The following is a 12,228-nucleotide window of genomic DNA, read 5'->3' on the forward strand; positions in this document are numbered from 1 at the left end:
TCAGTTTCATACATCAGCAGAAAGGAGTCATCAGTGCCCTGATTCATCTCATTGAACTACAGATATGTAGACAGAGAGTCCAAGCCAAGTTCTTCATGTCCCTCAGTAGTCCGGAGAGAGGCAGGCATGTGAAGAGGGTCAGTCAGTTCATAGGTTGGATGACTCGCTGTCTGGAAATACCTATTGCTTAAATACTGAGGGAGCCCCAGGCCCGCTGTGGGCTGCTGCCTTAGCTTCTTTCTGTGTCATGAGGAAACTGCCTTCCAGCTATCCCCTGGCACTTAGCAAGGCCTGCTGTTCATGGCAGTCCAGGTGGAAGCTGGTATGCAATGACCGTACTTTGTCAGGCAAAGACAGCAAGGCCCCTGCACATTCTCCAGGGTAGTCCTGAGAAAGAGATGGCACATTTTGGCGCATGAAGCTGAGAGAACTCATGGCACCAACTGCTGGTGGCCGCCTTTGGAGGGTCAGCCTGGGAGTGAGACGGTGCAAGACATCGTGGTGGCACAGGACTGCACCCCTCCCCACCACCTTTCTTTTCTCACCATCTGGGCTGAGTGGGCCCGTGATGGGAGGGAGGTGACCGGGAGCTGGCTGGTGAATCAGGGTGATATACATCAGTGAATGATAAATTGAGTATCTCTCCTGAGTCAACTCCGAGGACCTCTGGCCATGCTGAGTGATGCCTGTGCCACAAAGGCTATTTGCTCCCTGGAGCCTCTCTTGTGAGTTAGCACTGCTCAAAGGGAAGGGAGATTTCAGTTGTGTTCCTAAAAGAGCAGAGTGAATTTATACCGAGAAAGATCAGCATTAGTGGGAAAATGGAGGATGCAGATACATGCATCTTAGATACATGGTTTTAAAAACTTCCCAATTTATGTTTTCTGATATTGGAATCTAATCACTCTTCCTTTCTCTGGAAATTCAGGGAAAGGAAGAGTGCCGATATCATTCTTGGTCTTCATAGTTCAGCGTTGTCAGGGCAAATAAAATTTCCTTCACCATCACCCATAACTTTTCTTGCACACATCTTACAGCTTTTATTGTTACTGAAACTATGAAGCCTGCATTCTATGACTATAAAATATCTGTGGGCACTGGAAATATTTATTTTGAGAAGATGTGCAGAAAATCAGTGGTATGAAATTTTGTCTAGTATATTTGGGTGTTCATGGGTTCATAATATATTGAAATATCATGGTGCATTGTGACCAAAAACCTTGACGTACTTTAGCTATTTGTTTTCACACTTAGTATAGCACAACACAAATTCTGTTGTCAAAAAGTTGATGGAAATACTGAAGTCCAGTCCATAGTTTATGCCAGTTAAAAGGCATCAGTCAGGCACATGGCCTTGTAAGCACTTTTAGCATCTTCACATTCTTAGAAGCTTTGCCAAAAAAGCTTAAACAATATAGTTAGAATATAAGGCTCAATTTCTGTATTTGGACTGAAAACAAGAAGATTATGTCGAGTGAAAAGCTATAAAATTAGAACTCTTTGTAAAATGTTGGACTATTGTGCTTCTGTTTAATACAGTAGTTTAAACTGGCATTTCTAACCACTGCAAACACCTAATGTAAAACTAAATTTATTTGATGTAATGAAAGTGCATCATGCCATACAAAGATAATTTCCATTGGTAGCAAATATCAGCAAGAATACAGACTTTTCTCAAAAAAATCCACTTTGTTAGTAACTGCAGTTCATAGGCACAAAATGTCTGTATTTAAGTTGCCTCATTTTTATGAAAATGGTAATAAAATTGCATCTGTATGTTTGCCTGTGTATATTTCTTTTCTCACGATCAGTGAATGTTTGCAGTTGGTAATAAATATTCAAGCACCTTGCAAATGTCCTACCAATTCCCTTTGCTGATCTGTGTGCGCCTGTGGGACTAGAATAGGAATGCATAATTTAAATATAAATTGCCTGATTTGCATATAGAATTAGTCTAGCTGCAGCTTTGATCGTAAGCAAAAATTATTGTCCTGTATTGCCACTTAGATAGAATTTTAATTCACCTTGAATATTCAAAGTAAATTAAGCCTTGGCTGTATGGTTGAAGGGTATGATTTTTTCCTCTCCTGAGGCTTTCCCCTAAACAACATTTATGGTAGGGTAATATACGGGCATATTTTCAGCCTCATAAAAATAAAGGCATAAGTTTTATCTCTAAATTCCGCCCCTCTTGAAAACTTCAGTAGAAGCATCTCTCGCAGGCATGCACGTACATAACACAAACACACACCCCACAGAGTTACAGAACTCTTCTTTCATTGTAATTAATTCAATTTTAATCTGAGTACGTGGCTTGAAGTTAAGTCTTTATTTTAATTTGCTTAATAACTGAAAATGGAGATTTCACGTAGTCCTTATTTTTTCAAATAACAAGTGCAGAGCTATGAGACATAGCTTAAGAGAGTTATTGACTTAGTATCTGTACGCAAGAGTTAGGTCTAAGTGCGTATGCATGCACACAAATAAGTGGGTGAAATACGTGGACTAAAACTCAAACCCATAGCACAGTTGTAATACTTAGATTTTAATCTATAGTAAAACATTTTTATTAGAAATCTATGTTTTTAATTAAACAGAACATTTAATTAAGGTGGTTTTTAAGTGGATGAAACAATTAAGCGCAAACACTTGAAGGAAACATGTCATAATTAGTTTTAATAGAGTGTTAATTGGTACTAGGTTTGCCAAGTTAATAATTACAGCTTATTAAATTTTCAATTAATCATTGTCATTTTGCTTTGAATAAAGATGAAAATTAGATAAACTAATTCGGGGGGAGGATGGTTTCCTTGTTAATTAGAGCAGTTAATTAAAAAATAAAAAAGAAATTACTTGTTTTAGTTGTCAATTAAAAGACTGTTCATTAGTAAAATCTTTGCACTCTTCCTGCATCAAAACCCAAATACTTAATTTGTGACAATCCATGTTTTCTGGAATAAAAGATATGACACTAGTATATGCCAACGAAGTGGCTCGTACTGACTTAGAAGAAGGATGAAAGTTTGAACGTAACGAAGCGGCGTGCCCTTGCTCAGTGTTAATTGTGCGCTGAAGCCTTGCTGGCTCCGGTGTGCTCGAGCGCTCGGCGGAGCCAGGAAGTCGAGTCTTCACAGTGTAAACATGGATTCGAAGAAGAGATCAAGAGGTCAAATGAATGTTCATAAACAAATTGTAATTATGCCTCATAAAATCCTGTGTCTAGGAAAAGATATTAGACCAGTGATAGAAAATTTTTAAAACAAACTCTTGGGGTTTTTTGAACTTCATGTCTTTATTCGTTAACATATGGGAAAAAAATTGTCAATGACTATAAATCCTGTCTTAATTTCCAGAGCCTAAAGATACTTTTTTTTGAAAAAGTCTGTGATACTTAAATAATAATTCTTGCCAAACATAATTCATAAATCTGGTGTGCTGCAAAACCAGTTTTCCAAATAAAATGTTCAAAAAGATTACAAAAATAACACGCCAGAGATCGGAAATGTCTGTACGTAAAGGTAGTCCTGACTGTGAATCAAAATAGCAAGAATCACCACAGGCATTAGAGATTTTGGTGATGGGGAGGAAGCACCTGGGTGGTCTTAAAGAGTCTTGAGGAGACAGGTTCCTCTGTATCCTTCTAGTCAGAAATGAAGACTCTCAATATAACCGAGTATCTGCTGCATTTCATGCATCGGTAGCCCTGGGCCAAATGCCCTGTGCTGATGAGGATTTCTTGCCTCCTTTGCAGAGGAAGCTGTCAATGAAGTAAAGCGTCAGGCGATGGCGGAGTTGCAGAAGGCAGTGTCAGAGGCAGAGCGGAAAGCTCACGACATGATCACTTCAGAGAGAGCCAAGATGGAGCGCACTGTTGCCGAAGCCAAGCGCCAGGCTGCAGAGGATGCACTAGCTGTTATCAATCAGCAGGAGGATTCAAGCGAGGTAAGGTCTTCCCTGGACAGGCATCACCTGCAGCTGTAAACTGTAATATAAATATCTGAGCTAACTTTAATCTGGCACAGGCTATTCGTGTGACATCAGAGTTCAGTGCCGCTATTGACTGTTTACACAGTTGCTTTGGGTGTGTATTGCAGATGCATGCCCAGGTCTGAATTTTCTTGGCTGTGTTGTAATCTGAGGCCACAGTAGTGAATTTGAGCTGTGTTCTCACCATTTAACTGCTGTTCAGGTTACATATAACGCACATGTTTCTGTTCTCATTTAGCTTTTCAGTAGCTTTATTTTAGAGCTCTTCAAACCACTATATTGAATAGATAACAAGATTGCTTGATGAAAAATATTTCACACTGAAATCTAATTTGAACAAAGAAATGATTCATTTAAGAGATTGTAGAGCAAGGTGGCTAAAAGCTTATCTGGTGAAAGTGTTGGATGTAGAAGCAATTAGCAGAAGGTGATGGTTCCTGTAGGACAGTATATGAATGTAGATTTGCAAGTGTTTCCTTATTTTGAATATGTTGCTTTGGCTGCAGGGAATATTTGAGAGTTGAGGAGTGGGCAAACAGCATTTGGAAGGAGGAAAAAGAGAGTGAAAGAGCAACAAAGAGTAAACCAAGAATAAGTATGTTAAACCTCAGTTTACTTTCAGACCTGAGAGTGGAAGCCTTGAAGTTGCTGTGGTATGGGGCACCCAGCAGCATGACTAGCTGGAAGCTGGGAGTGAAAGAGCAGTGTGTGTTTGGTCAGTGCCTCAGCAGTCTTGATAGCAATTAAATTTTACGTCCATTTTAGAAAAACAATGTTTTAGGTTTAAACTGCCCTTAAAAACAGCGCATGTTTTTAAAAACAGACATGACAAAGAAATGACATCAGTTAAAAGTTATTTGTGTATAATAATCATCTCTCAAGGCCGCTGAAATGAAAGAACATTACTTTCAGGAAGTATTTATTGGTCTTGTACTAAGATCTTGGCTGCAGTAAACCCACTTTTTAATATAAATTCTAAATGGCAGGGAGTTGGAAAAAAAGAGTAGGTAGTGGTACCTGTCGTGGGGGGATGTATATTTGTGTATGCTAGTGTCAAAGCCCTCTGATGGGCTCAGTGGAGCAGTGTTGTAGAAGAGTCACTTAAGCTGAAAGATGCAGATGAGCTAGCTGCAGCATGCTGAGAAGACTGGCAAAAATCGCAAGCAGATAAAGTCAGTGACATGCTGCAGTATGCATCCATAATTTGAGGGAGCGTAAGATTTTAATTCATACCAGGCTTCTCTGGAGATGAAAGACCACTGTGGGATCATTGAATGCCCAGAGTTTCTCCTTAATGTGTAGCAGATGAGTAACAAGGAGACAAAAGGAATTGATTTTCAGCATCTGAAAGTTTCTGAGGAAGAAAGGAACTAGGGGAAGTGTATGTACCCTTTAAGTACTAACTGTTCCATTGTAGATTAAATGAGACATAAATTCAATTTATTGGCATTTTGTATCCGAGATACTCAAGGACATTTTTCCCAGACTATGTTCATAGAAAGGGCATTTTTCTGACTTAGCATCATTAAAGAGCTGTCGTTTTGTGTGTGCGTGTATACAAGAGACTCCTATTGTTAAAACCAAAATTCCAAAGGTAAATGCCTTTGGAGGAAACAGCAAATTAAATCTGTTCAGTGAACTGATATAGTGTAGGCAGGACAGAGGAAGTATTTATGTGCCAATACATAACAGCCCATTCTTCCACAAGCAAATGTACATCCAAAGGAATGTGTGGAGAGTTTGTGTGCTGTAATTAACTTCTGAGTAGTCATAGTTCTGCAAAAAGCTGTATAACGACAGACATGTTCAGCAGAATTGCTTACAAGGTTGTTTGCTTATTAGAAGCAAGACTTTTAAAAAAAGGCAAATAATTATTTTAATTGCGTTCTAATGAAAGATGGCTCATGGGGTTATGGGTGTTCTCAGGGCTGTGCTTCCTCAAGGAGGATACAAGCCTCCTGGACCTGGAAATGAAGTGTAGTGTCCTGGTCCTCCAGCTTTCATTGCTGTGGTCGTAAGTGGCACACCAGGGTGGCTGATTTGCGGTGAAGAATGCAACTATTAGTAAACACGTAGACAGAAGTCAAGTTTGCTAAGTTTTTGTTTACAGGTGCTTGATTAACTGTGAAGGAAGATGACAGTGAAGCTTATTTGAGAGTTAGACGTGTCTATTAAGATTTTATAATGAGTTCTTCTTCGGCTACAGTTAGGGCAACACTTCTCACAATTACCTGTTAACTCAGGTTGTTCTTTTTTTCGGATAACTCCTTAAAGAATGGACTAGACTTTTCCTTCATCTTTAAGGACAGGAGATAAGTTTGTCAGTGTTTGAAGAGTGTTTCTTTAGGGATGAGACCTTGTGTTTATTGGAGTTGAGGAATAAAACTTCACATTTACTTTGGTTTTCATTATTTCTTCAATCTCTCTGTAAATGTCCCTCCTCATTTGTCTAGGTTGTAAGTCTCCATAAACTTTTCTCTGTTTACAGCTTTCAGCAGAACACTTCCAGCAATGCAGAGTCCTGTGTACTAAAGGCACTGGAGTAATATTTCCAGGGCTGGAATATTTCCAGTTCCAAATATGAGAATGCTGAAGAGAGCTTCTGCAGTCTTACAGGTCTAGAGGAAGGCTGAGCATCACTCCTCATTTCTTATCCTTGGCGGGACATTACACCAAGGCCTGCAAGACAACTCAGTATAGGCTGCTATATAATCTCCGTGCAGTTCCCAACAGAAACTATTTCTCCCACGGGTGTCATTTGTTCTTTTGGCTGTTGAAACTATGAATGGAGATGGGAATTTGGCACCAGATTTCTAATGCATCAAATATAATTTTTGTCTGATATGGCCACTCCCTGTCTATTGGCAAGGCTTCTCCCTAACGGCTCTTCATTTGTTATTCAGTAAAATGCAACCTGGACCTAGCTGAAGCTTCTTAAAGCTACTCTGGTGTGAGAACTTTGTGGCATGATTTTTATTGCAGTCTTCTCCAAAGTGATAACTAAGACTCAAGATTTTTGGAATTACTGTAATTTTAAGGTAATATGTAGTCTCCTCATCCAAGACCTTTCATAGGTCTCAAAAAGAGTAGATTGTGGGGTTTTTTTGGTTGGGTTGGTTTTTTTTTTGAGGGTGTGTGTGTGTATATTCTTTTTTCTGGTTCTGTTGGGTTTTGGTTGGTTGGTTTTTTTTGGTGTGGGGTTTTTTTTTTTTGTTTTGTTTTGTTTTGTTTTGGGTTTTTTTGGTTTGTGTGTCTGTGTGGTTTGTTTTGCTTTTTTTTTTTTTTAACCCAGAAAAAAGAAGTATCATCCCTTTAATGCAAGATTGCAAGAAAACAGTGAAATTGGGCATGTTGAGCTGACTGGAGTAAAGAGAGCTGAGGACAGTGAGAGGACTAATAGGGGAGGTGTGATATTTGGAAGCATCTTGACTTTTAAGACGTGGTCTGCAGTGTTTTGCAAAATAATCACATTACATAGTATTGTTTTGATTTCTGACCTGATCCCTTGTTGAACTATTGTTCTTTGCTTATGTTTGAATTGTTCAATATGATCTAACTGGCAGCGCCACTGCTTCAATATTTGCTTTCTAAAGATTTGCAGTTTCTTTGCATGAGCCCTTGCAACTGACCAGGACATAGTAACTATTTTCCATTATTCTAATGAGAGATGGTTGAAGCTAACAGAGCACAGTGCTGTTGGAAAGCAAAAGGACAGGAGAAGATCTACCTGTCAGCATGGCTGTTCCTGAACCACAAATTATTTCTTTAGCAGTTCCTTACGGTTGCTTGACAAAAGATGACCCATTCTTCAGTAGTTGACTTGGCTAAGTACAGAAACATGTGTGAGCAGCCTACTCTTTAATGACTGCTGTGCTTGCTTTGGCTGCAATGTACTGTTGTGCAAATCAATTTTAATAGCAAGGGTGAACAGCTTAGCAAAGAGACTGGCTGCCCAGATTGTAGAAGTGGGTGTGTGTGCTGGAATCATCAAAACATCTGTCTTTCTGCTCTGGTTTAAAACACCACTGAAAAATCTGACACTCAGGGTTCTTCCTCACTTTTGCCTAGGGTGGGGGCTGGGGACGGGGAAGGAACACAAATGTTTCAGTTCTCTCTACTTAAAGCAGATGCTCACATCTGCTCAGATAAAACAAGTGTGTAACTGGTCCAACTCTGCTTTTAAGAGATGTGTAATGCTGGGGCTTGTTTATATTGCAGCAGTTTATGTAGTTTATGTTGTATGTGAATATCACACTTACCTGACATTTTGAAGACAGCTGGGCTCAGTCTCTGCTGACCAATCCATTGAGACCAGGACTGTGCCAGCAAACCTGACTCAGAGCATCAGATGCTGTGATTCAGGCAAGCCTCATTTTTAGGTTGGTATTAAATTTAATGCCTATGTCAGCTAATGTTTAATTTTTTTGGCTCGGCATTTCTCTAGAAGTAGGATATCATCCCCTGCAGTGTTGGGTGGTACAGAGGTGCCAGAGCCATGTGTTCTGTGCAGGATCAGTCCAGATGTGATGTGAACATTGGCACTGTTCTACTAAGCTAAGCCTGGCTAGCCAGCTTGCATGTCTCATCCGTATGCTTCTTGGCACTTCTGTTTTCAGGATTTCACTTCTCTCATGCTGACTTGTATGAACATAGACATACTTCACACAATAACAGTGGATTGGGCGAGCCTGGAGTATTCAGTGATAGGTGCAACTTTACTGGAAGCATCTACAGATTTGAGTATCTTTGTATGGAGCACTGCATTTTGATGCAGTGTGGGAATTTCCACAGTACCAATGTGCTTCCCTTTCTAACAGGTCTTGGATAGAATTTTCATCAACAGCTTTCTGGTTTTTTACACTGGTGTTCAGTGGCTCATACAGTCCTCATTTACACCACTGTGGTTTCAGAGATTTCTAGATGTTCATTCTTCATACCCAGCCATGCTTCCTTTCCTGCTAAACTGGGGAAAACCAGAACTTGTTGAAGATGACAGAGCAGCGTTTGACACTGTATTATGGCATTTCAGAGTTCATCGTCTCTTTGACATGTCACTCCATTTGTGTTTTTTTTTTTTTTTTTCGCTCTCTAAGCAAGCTCTATGTTGAGTTTCAGCTGTAGGTGTCAGGGGGAAGAAAATACTTAATTGTGGTTGAATATGTCAAAGATGAAAGTGACAGGATGGGCAAAATTATTGATGAGTCTGTGCCCTGGTACTGGAGACCACAGAAACAGGGACCATTTGTTTTTAAGAGTTTTCATGATGGCAAGCAGAAGTTTCTGAGTTCTGTTGTTTGAAAGTGGAAGCTTAAGTCCATGAGAATTAAGTCTGACCTAAGATAAGGATCTGACCTAAGACTGATGTTCCTTGTCAGTTGAAAGAGGAGGATGAAATATGATCGGTGGCATAAATTTGGAGCGAGATTCCCATCTGGTGTAATTTAGCCCAATTTCATTGAATTAATCCGTTTTCAAGGTAGTGAAGTTAAATTAAATTATGTAGTCTGAGAATCTGGCCCTTTGCATAACCTCACTGTTTCACATGAAAATCAGTGCAGAGTTAAACTGTAATCCAGTCCCTCCTCATAGTTTTAGCTACATCTGGAACTCCCTAAAGCACGAGCTAGAAATGCAGTGTAGTAGGTCACTACCTAAAGACAGAGAAGATAGACCAGGAGAGGTTTTGCGAGATCTGCTACTCCCTTTATCAACACATGATCAACTCCAGCTGTGTCGTTCCTCTAAGGTACCTGCTTTTCCTGTGCTTCAGGGATGGAGGTTCTCCAGCGCCTCTAGGCAATTTGTGCTTGTCCTTAAAAAGATGTCTCCTAACATCTCTTCCCAGCTTTTCTTGCAAATGCTTGATACCGTTACTTCTGTTCATCTATGTAGACATGGTCATTGCCTGTTCCACTGCAGTGGCCTCCAAGACATTTGGGTGTCACCATCCCCTCTCAGGCTACCATCTCTCCTCAAGTTAAATAGTCTGAATTTGTTCAGTCTCTTCTCATAGCTTGTGTTTGACTTTTGATTATTCTGGCTGCCTTTCTCTGGGCTCTTTCCAAGTCTTATTTGTCTTATTTGATTTGCTGTATTTGAAGCGCATCATCCCAACTTGGACAGTACTCCAGGCTGTGTCTTGCCAGTGCTAGGAAATGGAGAGCCTTAAACTGGATGAAAAGTAGTTCATAGTATTCTCACACACCTTTGTATGACGATGCCACCTTGTCACCAAAATGACATTGTAGTCCCCTGTTATCTGAGATGCTGTCTACACCGTTCAGCCAGTGTGCTCCTTTTTGCTGGTACCTGCTAGAGCTTCCCAGGAGGGAAGATGCCTTGAGCATGTTCGGTTCCATAGTGAGCTCAAGCTCTGTCCATGATATCTGGATCAACTGGTAATACACGAGCAGGGGCATATGAAGCACAGTGCAGGCTTTTAGCTGGCATCTCGTGCCTTGCTTTTTTTTCAGTAGAATTTGGGCTCTGGAGCCATCAGCCAGCAATGTAAAGAGAACGCATCTGTTTTCAAAGGTTGCAGTGCCTGACCCTGATCGTTAGTGCTGGTTTTCACTACTTGCACATGGGAAGGAGCAATGAATGGCCACAACGGTGAGGGCTGTGTAGGAGAGGGAGTTCTGCACGTCAAATCCAGTTACTGTTGCACTGCAAGCTCCCCGTGGCATGTGTGCTTGTTTATGCTAATTTGCACTGTAGTAATTTTTAAATGCAGTAAGTTGTTGCATAAATGTGAGCTGTAAAATTTATTTTGAAATTCTTGTATTTTATGTGCTTTTATTCCCACAATTACACTAAAGCTGTAATGACCTGTTAAATTAGAAATAATATGTCCAATGGGCAAAACCACATACCAGACAATGTAGGGCACATTAAGTAATCATGTAAGGAGCCAGCTTAGAGCTTTGTCACTTCATTAAAATCTCGTACTTTTGTATCACTTTTCATGTTCTGTACAGGCTGATAGTTAATTAATGACTATTTTAATAAGAAAGTTGAACCAATACTGCTAAAATTAAATGACTGTTTTCTGACATCAATACAAGTCTTGTGGTAAGATACTGAAATATTGTATGATGGCTGTGGTCACATCTGGAGGCAGTTCTGACTGTGCAGATAAGCCTTCCCCAAAAAAGGAAACAAAATGAAGATTCCCCAGAAGTCAGCCTGTATTAACTAAACAGCTATTTGAATAGATCAAGTTTGACATCCTTGTAATAATTACAGCACAATTAAAGCACACACTTCAATGTTGCAATTGGATCTGCACGAGGGAGGGATTCCTGCACCTGGGCAGGTGCTGGCTGACTTCAGCATTATTGCATGTGGGGAAAAGTGTCTTTTCAGAAAAGGCTGCGTGGGGACATTTTGTACATGTGTATTTGTTTTCAGATGAGGGAGATAAAGGGAAATATCAGCTAAACCCAGGGCTGGCAATTTAGCTGGAAATGGATAGCTAAGAGGTCAGCAGGCATGGCAGTAGGTGGAAATACAGTGCAAGCATGGCTGGAGCAGAATTACACTCTGTTTTTATGATCACAGTATAAGCATCAAGCTGGCAAAATGAAATTTTCAAAAGGACGATGCGACTGTTGAGATACATTAGTATAGCAAAAGAAGAAGCCAGGTGTATCACAGTCGGTCCTCCTTCTGGTCGGTAGGATGAGGCATTGTGTCTCTTTGAAACGCAAATACAAACTTGCCAGGTCATTTTGATGTAGTGTAAATACCTCTGTGCCTGCACATGTTCATGTACAGTATTCTAAATTACTTACAGTTATTTTTCATTGTGGGGAGATAAAAGATCTTTTAAAGAAAAGGTGTTAAAGAACAGCACAGCTATTCATTTCCAAAGGTAATTTTACCTCTCCAGCACTGGACAGAGTTTGAGCAGAATGAATCTGAAACAATGAATACTGAATCAAAACCAGGTGATGCCAGACAAGGAGTCTGAATTCCTGACATTTAACTACCAGAAACATCTGTTTCTGTGTGTTGGTAATTCTGCTTTTTTTTAAAAGTGTTTTTAAAGATGGGAACAATTTTATGAATTAAAAAAAAAAAAGTCCCCAACACATGTATCTGTAATTACCTGGTTTAGTCTGTGTGTTTAATCAGTATGAATTGAGAATGCTGTGTACATTTGATTTCAGTCTCAAAGAGCAGTTGAGCACTGGACAGTTACTCTTTCTCCATCTGCCAGTATGTGCCTATGCCAGAAAA

The 12,228-nt window shown here is 40.0% G+C and overlaps 1 protein-coding gene across 16 annotated transcripts in view; it reads left to right on the plus strand.

Moving 5' to 3' along the window:
* RUNX1T1 (RUNX1 partner transcriptional co-repressor 1) overlaps positions 1-12,228 on the plus strand; it is a 206,604-nt gene that overhangs the window by 189,365 nt on the left and 5,011 nt on the right. For 15 of the 16 annotated variants that reach the window (XM_080381738.1, XM_080381740.1, XM_080381744.1 and 12 more), the window contains one exon: positions 3,752-3,942. In XM_080381738.1, coding sequence (XP_080237864.1) covers positions 3,752-3,942 — 191 coding nt within the window. Of the gene's footprint in view, positions 1-3,751; positions 3,943-6,475; positions 7,026-12,228 lie in introns of all 16 variants that reach the window. The other variant, XR_013927275.1, reaches the window with a different exon arrangement.

This window comes from Falco punctatus, assembly GCF_963210335.1.
Source record: "Falco punctatus genome assembly, chromosome: 3".
In the NCBI taxonomy this organism is placed as follows: domain Eukaryota; kingdom Metazoa; phylum Chordata; class Aves; order Falconiformes; family Falconidae; genus Falco; species Falco punctatus.